The 15,982-nt window shown below is 46.1% G+C and overlaps 1 protein-coding gene across 3 annotated transcripts in view; it reads right to left on the minus strand.

Moving 5' to 3' along the window:
* DYNC2H1 (dynein cytoplasmic 2 heavy chain 1) overlaps window positions 1-15,982 on the minus strand; it is a 3,314,293-nt gene that overhangs the window by 3,152,161 nt on the left and 146,150 nt on the right. For all 3 annotated transcript variants that reach the window (XM_069639013.1, XM_069639012.1, XM_069639011.1), the window contains exons 7-8: window positions 13,141-13,275; window positions 12,939-13,052 (exon numbers count right to left, since the gene is read on the minus strand). In XM_069639013.1, coding sequence (XP_069495114.1) covers window positions 12,939-13,052; window positions 13,141-13,275 — 249 coding nt within the window. The remainder of the gene's footprint in view (window positions 1-12,938; window positions 13,053-13,140; window positions 13,276-15,982) is intronic.

The raw sequence follows: 15,982 nt of genomic DNA on the forward strand, positions 1-15,982 counted from the left end.
CGCCCTCCTCTACCATACAAGGCTGGGAGTCTGATCCAGACATCTATGGTAACAAACGATTAAATCGATCTGCTCTGCTGAAGGCTTTTAGGCAAATTCCAGCACTCCGAACTCTCCATTCGGATGACATAGAATGGATCACTCTTCCCCAAACGCACAACCATCGGATGGTATGCAAAGTACAAACCACCATTCTCTCTGACTTGGTATGGCAACATGGGCGATAATTGCAAATGATTGGGCTTATGCCTACACCATTTGAAATTCTTGATGACGCTATTGTGTTCAATGAAACACCACTTACTCAACCTCCCCAAATCTCACCACCGGTTGCCGTTCCAAATGATCAGGGTGGGATCCAACGGAATTAATAAGTCAGTTGGTCTCCCTCTCAAATGCTAGTAAGGACTGGTCATAGCTGCCCTCTCTGGCTTCTACACTGAATCCAACCATGGACAAGGTCCCCACCTAACAAGACACACAAGTTGACTATTCTTTCATGGAACTCATGTGGTTTCAAAAACCTCTACTCCTGGTTCAATAAGGGGCACGATACTATAAAATGTGACATACTTTTTTTGCCAAGAAACCATGGCAATGCAAATCATCATATTACCTGGTTCCTCTGTGCACCAAGTACCTGCAGAGCGCGGTCAAAGTGGCCGTTCGCATGGCAGAACTGCCATTTGTATAAACACGAAATTGAACTCAATCATACATGAAGTCTATGAATCACCACTGTATCTAGCTGTTGTAATATCATTTCAAGCTTTTTCCTTTGACTATTTCTTATGTGTATCTTTATATCACAACCCTATCCGCCAAAAAATTACCAGTGCATTCGACTCATTAGACATGCTCCTTGATAAAGTTCTTAATAAACATTCGACATGCCGAATAATAATTGGCGGCGACTTCAACGCCGAATGTTGGAAGCCGTCTCACATTAACGTGGATCACAACCTCGCCTTCCCATCCTCCAGTAGAGGCCGTATGTGGAATTCACACTTAGCATCTTGGGACATAGCATTTCAACCAACTCAAAAGCAAGGCTTAGGTTATACATGGAAGAGGGGACCATCTTCATCTTGCATTGATTACTTTGCTATCTCATCAAACTTACAAGATTGCTGCAAACACATATTAACAATAGACCTGGAATTTGGCGATCATATGTTAATTCTGTTGACCATGTACATCACTGCCGCTGTCCTTGACCGTGACCCTAATCGGAGATTGTTGGAAGGAGATCGCCCACAGCTTTCAACCAGATGGAACAACCGTCTATGCGATAAAATCAACGTTCGCATTAATAATTGGCTCGATGGCCTTCAGGGCAGCCCGACCTCGTATGAACTAATTATCATAGAAGCATCAAAATATTTGCAGATGATAGCGGACATTATGTCCACGATCCAAAATGACACGAATAGTCCAAATGTTAAAAATCAATCGAACGGCTGTTTTGAACTCCTCCTGGCAAAACGAACTAAAAATGCTGAAATACGTAAACTCAAAAAAAAAAAAAAAACTCTGCACAACAGAAGATTACGATAAGCTGAAAAGAACGATTTGTAATGCATATCGTAATAAATGCAAAAACAAACGATATATTTACAACTCTGACAACCAAAAGATAATAAGTTTCTTATGCCGCAATGACCGGCGTTCGACATAGGCAATTCTTAGGTCTGATGCAGGTAAATTAACCATGAATCAGGTTTCCACGATAACCGCGGCAACATGGGTCAACTTTTATGTGAATAAATTTGAGCTTCCAATGTGATACTCTAACATCAATGTAACGGAACACACCATCCCTCAGTTACCAATACCCTCTTGGTCACCCCAAGATATTGATTGTGCAATTAATGCCCTAAACTATTCAAAGGCAGCTGGCCCGGATGGCATCCTTCCTTGCGTCTTGAAACGAAATCCTACACTCTGGGCCAAAATATTGAAATCTCAATTCGACAACTTGTTAACATCTTTAGTCATTCCTGCTTCATGGTTGGGCTCAATCATTGTACCCATTTATAAAAAGAGGGAAAGGGATAATCCCGCAAATTATCGGCCCATCGCACTCAGACGCAATAGCCAAACATTTTGCCATCTTACTATAAAGGGATCTTCAAGCATTTATGAAAAACCATAACATCCTATCTCGATTTCAGATTGGCTTTAGGGCCCGGATGGGGACTTCCCTTAATGCAACGCTCATGGGAAACTTGCTTGCCAAAACAAAGACTCCTGACACAGGGCCATTATATATGGCCTCGGTGGACCTAACAGCTGCCTTTGATTGTGAAGTGTGGGGTCTACTTTTGCAAAAAATGCGGGCGATGAGTATTCCATGTCACATCATTTACCTAATTGCCAAATTGCACACCAATACCGTGTACTATATTAGAGTATATCAAGCTGGAGCCACTACGAGTCCAATTCTGATTGCACTAGGAGTCAAACAGGGTTGCAACCTGGCAGCCACCTTGTTCAATTTATAACTTTGTGGCATAAATGACATTTGGCTGCAACAAATCAGCTACCCAGCTCGATTAGGCAAACTAAAAATCCAGTGGCTTGCATTCGCCGATGACATTGTCATTTTTGACCGCACACCGTCAGGTTTGCAAACAAAATTATCCCCGTTTGCCGAATACTGCTCATCTCACAATTTGCTGTTCAACGCAGGGAAATCTAACATCTTCTTATTTAAGAATTTAAAGAAAACGTTCTTGTCCATGGCACTGGACCATCGGTTCCACTTCCATCCCACGGACATCCACAATTAGATATTTGGATTACTTAATATCAGACTCCAATGCAAACTCAATGTGGAAGAGCATCTTGAACAAAAAGGCAAAAATCCTTTCAACACAAATGCGCATGATATTAGTAAAATATTGCAAGTTTTCTATGCTTCCACTGTTTGAATTCTAAATTCTTAAAGTCGAGGCAATAATATTGTATGCTCTTGACATGTGCTTGGCAAACCTAGACCAATTTCTTCATCAATTACAAGGACGTATTTGGAAGGGTGTGCTGCGTCTGGCCTCCTTCCATCAAAAACGTCTATAGGAAAATGGAAGCTCATTTGGAAGATATTGCATTAACTCCTCCTGAACTGGAATATCGCCAAGCACATGTCAAAATCCGCATATTTGCGTACGATTGGTGTAAAACATTAAATGCCTTGGAGAAATACAAATCTTACAAAGAAGCGGCCAAATTTGCTAGCTCGCACTCAACATAAACTATATTTACAGCAATTTCCTTGTCCTATAGCCAGAGACCTGTATTTAAGGTTCAAACTAAATCAACTGCCAACTTTAGAGAAAACAAAAAATTGGACAAAGTCAACTGAAGCATTGTCTGGAGACAGCTGCAGATTCTAATTCACACAAATCACTTAAGCATTTGACCATTTATTGTGCCTATTTAGATGAGGAACGCAAAGAAATATTTGAACTTGAACCTACGAGTGACTCGGCTGTCTCAAGAGAATGGCTCTGGTTGGCATGTATGTGGGGCTCGACAACCAAAGCCATTTTACGGCGTACGTGTTTTTTTATCCATACTGACTGTGGATTTAGAAAAACAAACTGCCCATTATGTAAGTAATCCTGCATCGAATCGCAATTGAATTATATGAGAAACAGTGACCTTGCTGATATATTGGTTAAATAACTGTAGAAATTATGTCAAAATGAACCTTCGAAGTTGTTAATGTTAATGACATTGTGAAAGTGAAAACAAGCATCGTGACCACATGTATGGGGCTGCACCAGGTAAATCAAAATGTGGAAGTGTAAGAAAAGGGACAAATAACCACATGACAATCACTTTTGCGTTCTTAGAATGTGTTTTAAGTGTTTTTAAATTTAGTACCTTATAGGTAAAACTATTGCAAAATTATCATGTTTAGAAAAAAAATAAAATTGGGAAAAATGTATGTAAATGTGAAAATGGAAACTGAAACGAAAAAGAAAGTTGTAAAAGTTTGTTAATCAAACTATATACAATGGTTTGAAGAATAATTAAAAAAAAGACATTTTCAAAAAAGTCCCTGGGAAGAACTACAAGGACTCTTGAAGGCCATCACCAGAGACTATCCGAAAACAGCCTTTAAGACTGATGTAGTTTGACCAGTCAAAGGGGGAGGGGGTCATTCTCCTGGTCTCACCTTTTGTTGAATCAGAAGCTATTTCAAAAGATTGTCAGAAAACAGCCCTAAAGCTGAACCAGCTCAACCAGGAGAAGGGAGTAATTCTCCTGGTGACCTTTTATTGTTTAGAGTATCTTTTGTTAGTGGTAGGGTCAGAGTTGTAGGGAGAGAAAGGTCTTTTCCAATAATTGTTTTAATAAAACTCTTAAGTTGAAATGCCACCTCTTTGCCCAACTCCTTTTTCTGACTTGCCACAATAAATATAGATTTTTTGTTGCAGACTCCAGAATTGCATTCTAAGTCCAGATATTGAGAATGAATGAAGTAAAGTCAGGCCTTTCATTATTTTATCCACCTCCCCTTTGACCCAGGAGGTGTGGAGACTAATTGGGTATAGTCAGCTCCAGATTGTACACTTCTAGGTTGTTTGTGGGGTTCATCAGCCTCAGCAGGATCACCAACTGGGACCTAAAATAAACTCCACATTTGCCTAGCAACAGACATCCCCTTGCTGGAATATGGATTTGGATAAGACTGTCCCATCCCTCATATCCTTCCAGGCCGCACACACACTCACTTTGCCTGGAAATATATCGCATTTCCTGACTTGAGAAGACAGCCCAAAAACAAGAGGCCAAACGACAGGGTGAAAACCAAACGGCAGGGCCATTTTGAGTATATAGGACTTAAAACGGCAGTATGCAGTAAAAAATAATCCTGCATGTGAGTACACCAAAATATATTAGGGGGGAGATCCAAGATGGCTGTCGGACTGAGTGCACTGTTGAAGTGGTGCTCTCTGTCCCCAACCACTCTGAAAGGCGTTCAATAAAGCAGAATATCCCCTCACCGGGAAGCAACTAAAGCGCAAGCAGGGTGTAAGGACAAGGTAGCGCCGGTCCCCGGCTGCGGCGCGGGTAGAACAACGGTGGCACACCCCCCGTTGCAAGGGAGAGTCCCTAGGCGGGACCAGGAGCAAGGGGGAGGCCCACCGGACCGAAGACCTGGCGACCCCGAAGGGTGCACCGGGACCGCTCGTGCATACACTCGTCCCGCGTCCTCAGCAGGGGATTGGAGCCAAAACCAGACACCAGGAGCAGGCATCCACAGCGGTCTAACCAACTACGACGACCTGGGCGCCCCTCCCGTTGAGGGAGAATGGGGACGCCAGACATCAGGATTCAGTGAGGTGAAGAACGGGGCTAACAGGAAGTACCCCGAACGGAACTGCCAACACTGCCCAGAATGGCATTGCTTCCTCAACGGAGCAATCAACCAGCGGACCCAGGACATAAGCGTAATCCTCCGGGCTAAAGACTCAACGACCCAGGGGAGATCTCCGGGGAGGCCCAAGCATACAAGCTAGCAGCACACATATCAAGGGTGCCGGAACCATAGCCCAGCCCACCACCAAGAACAAGCACTTGCAGCGAGGAGAGCGCTGAAGCCCTGGGCGCTCCCCGGAGGGTGAACGGGAGCACCCGACATCAGAGGCCGGCAAGGCGCTAGCAGGGCCCAAGTGAACAAACCCCGAACGGGACGCGGACCCTGTGGGGAGCTGCCTACATTGCCCAGCATGAGTGCCGGTAAGAGCCCACCACCCCCCGCCCCGCCCTATGCGAGAAACCCACAGCGGCAAGCACTAAAGGAACATTTAAGGCCTTACCCCCCCCCCCCCCGCAGGAGGGAAGTAGCAACAGCGTTCCAGCCCAGGCCCCATTTCCACCCTGCACACACCAAGAAAGAAGGGCTATGGTCCTAGCCTTGTCTAAGCGGGGAAGGGGAAGTATAGGGGAATAGATACACAGAGGATAAGTTCAGATTACAACAAGTGATCCTCTGCAAGCCACGACAACAGGGAGACAGACCAAGAGGACCCTGGGCAAGTAAGAGGGGTTCTCTTAGGGAAACTAAGAGGCAAGGCAAGGCACCAGGATAAGGCCCCCTCACAGTGGCAGGGGGGGACAAACAGGGGCCTCGAACAAAGCTGACCAGCCCTCAGGGCCTATCACCACCAGCCCCTGACAACACAAGCACACAGGAGAGGAGGGACACTAAAAAGAACAACGAAAGGAGAACATTCACCCTACCACCCGACAATTGAGTAAAGGGAGACGGCAGGATGTCTAAACGCAAGGGAAAAGATTGTCAATCTTCCACGAAAGGGTCAAAAAAGACTGAAGGAACAATACAGAAAATGTGGAGGAAAGAGGGGGCACACCCCGAGCAGGAAATGGAGGAAGCCGAAACCCCGCTGAGAGAAGCACCAGAGGAACAGGTGGTCACACAAAGGTTCCTCGAGCAATGCTTCCTGAGCTTCGGGGGATAGGATGGCGGACAACATCCAAACCCAACTGGACAAGATGAGGGAGGATTTGGCCGGGGAGCTAAAGGAAATGAAAGGAGATACACATGCTGGAAGCTAGAGTGGACACAAACAAGAAGGCCCTGCAGGAGATGGCCGACGACTCACAAAATCGGAAGACCTGATGGAGAACTTGGCTAGGGCCACCCACAACTTGGAGATCCAGACCGAGGATCTCAAAAACAGATCAAAGAGAGCAAATATAAGAGTCAAGGCGATCAACAAAGCTGTGGGGGTTGCGCACTGTCCCAAACAGTACGGCAAATGTTTGCAGATCCAGCAGAAATCTTGATAGATCGGATACAGTGGGCCCCAAAAAAAACTAACCGGGAGCAAGGCCAAGGGACTCCCTGATTGACATGCATGAATACACCCAGAAAGAAAAGATCCTGGCCGTTGCTAGAAGAGCAAAGGACCTGAACTTTAACAGCTCGGCTATCCAACTGTAAAGACCTCTCCCAAGTGACACTCACCAAGAGAAGGCTAATGCGCCTAGTGGTGTAGGAACTTATGAGGAGAGGCACCAGATATAGGTGGACCTTCCCGTTTGGTCTCCTTTTCGATCACGAGGGTAGACACAGACAAATCACAACAGTGGAAGAGGGGGCAAATATTCTGGGAACAGAATGTTACCAAACCAATAGTGAAACCAATGGCACAATAAAAGATTCATCGAAAAGGAGGGGGTGGTCCACACAGGAATCAAAAAGGAAAGCAAGGAAAAAGAGGGGCCCGAGGGGTCCAGGAACTTCGTCAGAGGGCACACAGGAGTGAATGAAGAAAAGACAATCAGCTAAACGCCCAGGGAGGGGAGACACAGCAACAGTGGGAGGGGAGGAAGAGGGGAATTCTTGGGTCAAAGACATAGGTCGGGGTAGACCCGCAAGGGGAGATGCTGGGAAAGGAGGGGATCTCGACTCCACAGGAGGAGATTCAGGAGGGGCCAGAGCCGGTTGAGCCCACCCAGCGAGGGACGGGGGAGGGAAATGGAGAGGGAGCGGAGGGGTCCGAGATCCGGGTCCAACCAATCATGCCTGCAAAGTAAGGCTTACACTCACAATACCCTCAAAAATGGCTAACGACAAGACACTAAAAGTCATATCATTAAATATCAAAGGCCTAAACTCACCAATAAAAAGGAAAACATTTGAGCAATTCATATCGAGAGAAAAAACCCAGACGTGATCACAAGAAACCCACATACAGGAGAAAGATAAACATAAGATTCCACTGCAAGGTTATAGCCAGATGCAACAATCCAATTTTGCCAGGTAGAAAGAGGGAGTCCTGATAGCGGTGCGGAGCAATTCGGAGCTCAAAACGATTGACGTCAACAGAGACACCAAGGGGAGGTACATTGGCATACTCCTCCAGGGTCAGGGAGAGTACCTCACTCTAGCCGCCATATATGCACCTAAAACAAAGGGGGGTCTGGGAATCTCTCTACCAGCACAAACACAGCCCAATGACCTGTTCTTGGGTGAATAACCCCTGGGAGAGACTCTACCAAGTCTTTAGCTCACTGTCCTTTTCATAGAGAAGAGATTTCCCTGCATATCAGCCTTTGTCCTGCCCAGGGGCAGTCCAGCGCCAAAATGCCAGGCAATTCTCCTCTGAACAAGAGTACCATCAGTAACCCCATACACGTGTTTCAGCCTTGTTGGGCATCATCAGTGAGGTGAAGCTGTTGCCTCTCTAAGAACAGTGAGCAAGGGGTCCACGTCTGGATCGCCCTGTTAACTTAGGGTGAAACCCAAAGTTAATTTATTCAAAACAAAGGGGGGTCTGGGAATCTCTCTACCAGCACAAACACAGCCCAATGACCTGTTCTTGGGTGAATAACCCCTGGGAGAGACTCTACCAAGTCTTTAGCTCACTGTCCTTTTCACAGAGAAGAAATTTCCCTGCATATCAGCCTTTGTCCTGCCCAGGGGCAGTCCAGCGCCAAAATGCCAGGCAATTCACCTCTGAACAAGAGTACCATCAGCTAAAGACTTGGTAGAGTCTTGCTCGAGAGATTCCCAGACCCCCCTTTGTTTTATATATGCACCTAACACAAGACAAGACTATTTCATCCAAATGACACTACAAAAATTGGAGGGTTTTGCAAAGGGAAGAAGGATCCTCACAGGAGATTTTACCTTGGCATCGGATCCTGAAAGGGACAGCAGTGCTAGAATCTCATACTCCCAGAACAAACCCTCCAATGAACCGTAGGAAAGAATGGACAATCTCTCACTAGTAGACGCATTGAGGGAAAAGAGGCGCATTGAGGGAAAATATACATTCTACTCACAAGTACACAGATCAGCATCTAGAATAAATTATATATGGGTCTCGAGATCCCTACTAGGGCAAATAGCAGGCATATAAGGGGGAGCAATAGCAATCTCTGACGATGCACATATCACACTAAACATTAGAAGGGAACTACACTGAGGGGGTCTATGGAAATGGAAATAGCCAGCACACATATTCAAAGACGAGATCCTGAAGGGGGAGCTACAGGAGGGAAAGAGAACTTCTTCCAAATCAATGGCAGCCAGCAAGTAAGCCCACTCATAATATGGGACGTATGTAAGGCCACGATAAGGGGGAAGGATAATAGCAATAAAGGTTCGAAGGGACAGGGAACGCAGACTCCTAGAGGAGGAATTCGAAACCAAACTAAAAGAAGTCATGCTCAAGATGGCAGCGGGAACGACAGGGGAAACCAGAAGGGAATACAGGGCAATCAAGGGCCAGCTCGAAATAATACAGACTAGCAGAGCAGAGCGCTCCCGAATGTACCCGAGACAGATAATACTTGAAAGGGAACAAGGCAGATAAGTTCCTAGCCAAAATGCTGAAAAAAGAGGAGAAAGATAGGACCATCCTAAAAATCTGGACATTAGAGGGGGAACTAGGCACCGATCGTTCAAGTCGGACGGGCCCCCGACCAGGCTCAACTAGACTACTTGGGAAAATGTAACCTACCAAAATCTCAGACCAAGACAGGGCAGAACTAGAGAAAGGTCTCACCACAGATGAGGTCCGCAAAGCGATCACGGCGCTCCCACATAATAAAGCCCCGGGCCTGGATGGATACACAACCGATTACTATAAACATCTCAGGGAAGTGTTGCCCCATGCCGGACTGCTCTCTTCAACAAGTTCGGGCAGGGGGGATGGATCTCGCCGTAATTGGAAGAGGCGAAACTAGTGCTGCTATCTAAGCAGGGGAAAGACCCGACATTATGTGGTTCATACAGGACAATAGCACTCATTAACACAGATGCTAAGATCTACACCGAAATCCAGGCAACACGACTGGAGAACCTCCTCGCCAATTTGATAGCTCCAGATCAGTCAGGTTTCATAAAAGGCAGACCGACACACGACAACACCCGTAGGAATGGCCACATAATTGAAAAGGTCAGCAAAACATCCACACCAGCCATACTGGTCGAGCTAGATGCGGTAAAGGCCTTCGACAGGGTGGAATGGGGGTTCATGTTCCATAACATGCTCAAAATAGGGTGTGGGGAAGCCTTTATGGCGGAAATCGCTGCCAACTACCGCACTCCCCCTCTATGTCTGTTCATTAACAGAGGCCTGTCAGATCCAATAGCAGTAACGAGAGGAACAAAACAGGGTTGCCCTCTTTCCCCTCTCTTATATGCCATCTACTTGGAACCCTTATTAAGCAGAATAAGATAGGATAGACATTGAGGGTGTCCCCTTCTGTGGTAAGGAACCCAAGGTGTCTCGGGAGTATAACTCAGGGGCAACGCCCTTGCCTTGGAAGCAAGATAACGCGGAGCAACACAGGTTCTACCCCCGGGTCCGTGCTTAGAAACCTCTGGGTATTAAGCGCGTTATAAATTACCAATCATAATCACAAGGTGGCAGTGTTCGTCGACGCCTAGCTACTAATGGTTACTAAGCTAGGGAAATCCCTCCAAGCATTAGATGAAGCCTTAGCCAGATTCGGAAAAGTGGCAGGCCTAAAAATAAACAGAAATAAATCAGAAATACTGAACTTAGCCATACTGCCGGAAGAGGAAAAGGAGTTCAAATCACGCTTCCCATACAGCTGGGCCCCATACGCAATAAAACACCTGTCCACATCACCAGAACTACAAGCCAATTATTCACGGCCAATTATCCCCCCTTCCTGGCATCCACAAGGACCATGTTGCACAGCTGGAGCCCCCTGACCATTTCCTGCATGGGTAGAATCAATGTACTGAAACTGGTCCTTCTTCCAAAGCTGCAATATGTATTCATGGCAATCCCCATAAAAGTCCCCATGCAATTCTTTCGGGCTCACCGGAAGCTTACGCAGGGCTTCGTCTGGACCCATAAAAGAAACCAAGGATCTCAAACAAAATGATGCAGTCGCCAAGGAATAAAGGCAGCATGGGAGAGTCCGACCTGTTCGCTTACTACTATGCTGCACAAATCAGAATGATCAGGGATTAGTTTAGGGACGCCCAGGAGAAAAAAATTGAGAGAGACGGATAGCACAGTGGCTGAGGGGCAAATAGAGGAAGTCTTATGGTTTCCCATAGAGGACAGGTCCTGCAACATGTTCTGCAGCGATATCGAATCGCAGGTAGGGATCTCCTGGGATGCAGTGGCAAATAAATCCAGGACGACAACCTTCCCGTCACCCCTCACTCCGATCTTTGGGAACCCCCAGGTCACGCCTGGTCTGACTGGGAAACGGTTTGGCAAATGGCAGGATGGGGGATGCCAAAAGATACGAGACTTTTTCGAAGGAGGGGAGATAAAATTCTTCCCTCAGTGCAAACTCGACTTTAGGGTGGGGGAGAAGGAGAGATTACACTATGCCCAGTTGAGACACTGGCTCCAAGAACCTAAAGTAAAAGAAACAGCAACAAGAGCCCTGACCCCATTCTAGAAATTCGTCACCAACACAGGACACAAACACTTAGTGGTGGCAATATACGACTTAATCAAGGAAGGGGAAAAAGCAGGAGACAGGCGCCTTATGACAAACTGGGGAAGAGAAACGGATCAACCAATAGAAGAGGAACAGTGGGTGGGACTGTGGTCAACTATTCCCAAGGTAGCACAATCTCTGCAGATTCAAGAAATGTGGCTCAAGATGATGCTCCAATGGCATCTTACACAAGACTGTCAACTATTTTCCAAACCACATCTAGACTTTGCTGGAGGGAATGCGGGGAGGAGGGTACCTGATCATATCTGGTGGTAATGCCCGAAAGTTCAACCATTCTGGCTAATGGTTCAGGAGGGAGCGAAGGAAATAATGGAGATGGAAGAGAAGGGCAACCTGGGTGGGTTCATCCTGGACTTGGGGGGAGAACTGGAGAGCCTATTCTCAAAATCACAACGCAACATCTATGCGATAATGACCATGGCCGGAGCCCTGCTAGTTGCCCACAAGTGGAAATCAAAGGTGGTACCCACAGAACACGAGTGAGTGGCAAAGATATGAGAATTTGTAGCTATGGAGTGGGTATCCTACTCCCTTTGGGGAGACCACCAGAAATTTCTAATGAACTGGGACATAGTGATGAAATTACTTATGAAGTTTTCGAGACAGGCATGGTGCCCAAGGAGGATGAAGCTAGTGGGAGTAATCTGAAGCCCACCCCCCCCCGACCAGGGATCGGAAAAGTCAACAAACCACTGAAGGGAGAGGCGGGGGGGGGTGGGTTTTGAAGGAGGGGCGCCAGCCTCAGAACTTTTGGACACCAAAGAGGTGGCCTCACTCACACAACACTGAAGGAGAATAGTAGTGCAATACCCAGCAGAAGAGAAAAGGAACCTACTGCGACCTGGGTAGGGGGCAGGGGGGAAGGGAGTTTATTTTTGTTGTACTGTTGTAACAACAATGCCAATAAAATGCACATGGAAAGAATATACCATTATAGAATGTAATCTGTTGCCACCTACTTCTCCTAAGCACATTAAAAGGGTAAATCAATATGACCAGAGAAAAGGTATTTATAGCACCATTCAGCTGTAAGGTGATGTGTTCAACAGTAAAACAATACAGGAATCTAGTACAGAGGGGCAGAGCCACCATGCACTGGTAACATATAGGTTGACCAGTGCCCCCAAAATAACAAGTCGAGCAAGGGATGTAAAGCAAAACAAAAACTTCACTTGCCTCCAAAATTCAGTACAGGGAAAACAAATGTGAAGTTGTGTGTTCCATTGGTGTCAATGGAAGGAAAGTAGCAATTGGCCAAAAAGCTCAATACAAATTAATATTTTGAATCTAAAATGGTGCTCAGTGGCCACTCTTAGTTTAGGTGGAGGGGAGCACACTGTACATCCCTGTTTTCTTACTCCACACACATCTCTGGAGGTACATCATAATGAATATTTCAAGCACATATGGCAAAAGAATAACATATCAAATATGTGTACCTGCTGAGGAGTGTCTTGAATGTCCGAAATGAAGAGCTTCAGTTTCCTTGCTATTTTGTGTTCTGCTGGCTCAACAATCCTTTCATATTGAGCCACTGCTGCTCTCCATAATGGCTTCAAAACAAGAAAAACAGTTATATTTGTAGTTTCTGAATACTCTTAGAAATAATTTGGGCAAATGATAAAGCACATTGGATTTTACCTCTGTATATGGATTGTAGTGAACAGGATTTAAACCAGCAAAGGGTTCGAAAACGTGCGCAAGATGCAGAGCTTGTTGATCACCAGCTGGTAAAAAATAAGTCAGCTTTTCATAAACTGTTCGAATAGTCAATACCTGAAAAACAGGAAAATACCAATTGGCTCCAATACAGTATATCCAACACAGAGACTCCGTTTCATGCAATCGTATGGCTTTCTAAGTAGAAAATGCCTTTTTTAAATCACGCCAGAACACTGGGCAAGAAAATACATATGCGCATACATGTAACATGGCAGCATAACAAACCCATCAGACTCCTCCCCATCCCCTTGGCCAATGATCTCTGTGTATTATAACCTCTTGATATCTAAAGTGCTCTCCAACACTTACTTTGACAATTGCAAACATTATTAAATGCATTCCAAACCTTTGCAAATCATACCATAAATCTACCAGCTCGGTTTCAGATTAGTCAACACTGTCCGCCTGCCAAATGCACCAACTGAGATGAATCTTAACATAAAGTAAGTCCTGTTCTGTAAGAATTTGTAGAGTCCAACTGGTGTGGGACTTTACAAGACTTATCTCCTGGTATTAGGTATCACAACTTTTAATCTAGGCCTGTACTGCACAAGGATAATGAGACAATCTTTAAAAAGCAGCAACTAATAGTAACATTAATATAAAAGTTAGGATTCAGTTCAACAAGTGCAATAAAGTAGGTGAGTAAACTTTTCTTATGCTACACATATTTCAGCACACTGAGTGACGTCTTTTGAGGTCAGTATTAGCACTTAATTGTGATCACCATTACAATATTGAGTTTCAAGGAGGGAAAAGTTAGATCAGAACATACTTTGTTAGTATTAAAACAATTAAATTTCCCCAGAGGAATGTAGGCAGTCTTTTATCCCCCAGCAATAATAGTGCTAAACAATTAAAACCTGTAAGGGAACAAGCACTGCCAAAGCCAATAAGTCCAGAAGGGGGCATTTAGGGAGCCAGGACGGCCAAAGTCAATGGGCCAGTTCAAGGTTCTGGTTCACTCTTCTTAGAACAATGTTTTAAAATAATCGGTAGTTCAGTAGTTTTTGGGCTTAGCAAAACCATTCAAATGAAGCAGTACAAGACTCCACTCTTAGTATAAGGCTGTACCACCTGAGTTCAGGGTAGCGTAGACAGAGCAGCCAGGCTTATCTTAGGAGGGGGAGAGGACTGTAGAATCAGTACAAATAAATTGCAATACAAATGGTCCAAGGAAACACTAGAACACTATGTATTGTAAACATGAACGGTTTATTTAAATACAAGTAGGCCCAGATAAATCTTGGGGGGTGGGGGGGAGGAGAATACGTACCATCGTCCTCTCTCCAGGCCTATGGACCCCCCCATATGGTCGGTGTCTCTCTCTCTCTCTCTCTCTCTCTCTCTCTCTCTCTCTCTCTCTCTCTCTCTCTCTCTCTCTCTCTCTCCCCCCTCTCTCCCCCCTCTCTCTCCCCTCTCTCTCCCCTCTCTCTCCCCTCTCTCTCCCCTCTCTCTCCCCTCTCTCTCCTCTCCCCTCCCCTCCCCTCCCCACCCCACCTCTGGCCTGATTCACTCTGCAGGGCACACCCTGGATGTTCTCATCTCCTTAGACCTCCTCTTCTCCAACACTCTCACCACTCCTCTCTCTTGGAGTGATCACTTTCTCCTTTCTTCCGACCTCGCTCTCTTCCCCACAGGTCAAGCCAACTCCAGCACTGCCACCTACCTTCTTCGTCACCCGACCCATGAAGCATGTGTCAGTTGAGGCTTTTGCTGCTACTTTCTCTCCTCCTCCTGCACCTTCTGGCTGACTCACACCCTGAGCCAGCCCTCTCTAACCTTCATCTCTCTATCTATAACACTATGGATGTCCTTGCCCCCGTCCTGAGGATTCACTTGGAGCCCAAATTCAAGTGCAACTCCTGGTACAATTCCGACCTCGACACATACTCTGTTCTCTTTAAGAAGAGAGCCTATATCCAAGCCTGCGTCTCTGCGGCATCTAACAACTCGGCAAAACATTTTAAAATCTGCAAGTAGCTTGCCAATCCTGCTGCAGTCTCTACCTCTCCTGTTCCCCTCCCAGGCCCCCTGCATGGCCTTGGCCTCTCATTTTACTACTAAAACTCAGGATATCCTGTCCACCCTCTCTTCCTCTACCGCCTCTTCCTCCTCTACCATTTCTGGGCCGTCTAAGGCTGTCTCTCATCCTCCTTGCCCCTTTTCACCCCCGACAACGTTTCTAAACAAGTCCGATCTATGAAAGTCTCATCAAAGCAGGTTCTCTCCTGCTCATCCAGAAGGAACAAGTTACTTACCTGTAACTGTTGTTCTCCAGCATGGGTCTGGCATGGATTCACATGCTCATGAATAAAGAATACATAGCAGTACCCACATGCACAACCACGGGAGGTGGCAAAGGCTCAACATTAAGCATCACATCAAACTCAACATTAAGCAATCTTACCTCCTCACCAGGCTCACCTCAGGCGAACAGGTTGCGCAGCACTGCTTGGCCGACCCTGGACTCCTCCCTGGAATCCCGATCGACGCAGTAGAATTTCGTGAAGGTGTGCGTCGACCTCCACGTAGCAGCCCTGCAAATGTCCAGCAGGGGCACACCAGATAGGAACGCCGTGGTAGCTGCGATCGCTCTGGTGGAATGTGCTCTCGGACGGCCGGGCAGCGGTCGGTTTGCCAACCGGTGACAGTACATGATACAGCCGGAGAGCCATCTGGAAATGGAAGCCTTCCAGAGAGCCTTCCCCTGATTGACAGGTCCAAAGTTCACAAAGAGTTGTGATGTCTTCCGAAAACA

Source organism: Ambystoma mexicanum, chromosome 7q (genome assembly GCF_040938575.1).
Source record: "Ambystoma mexicanum isolate Mex_15411 chromosome 7q, UKY_AmexF1_1, whole genome shotgun sequence".
Lineage (NCBI taxonomy): Eukaryota > Metazoa > Chordata > Amphibia > Caudata > Ambystomatidae > Ambystoma > Ambystoma mexicanum.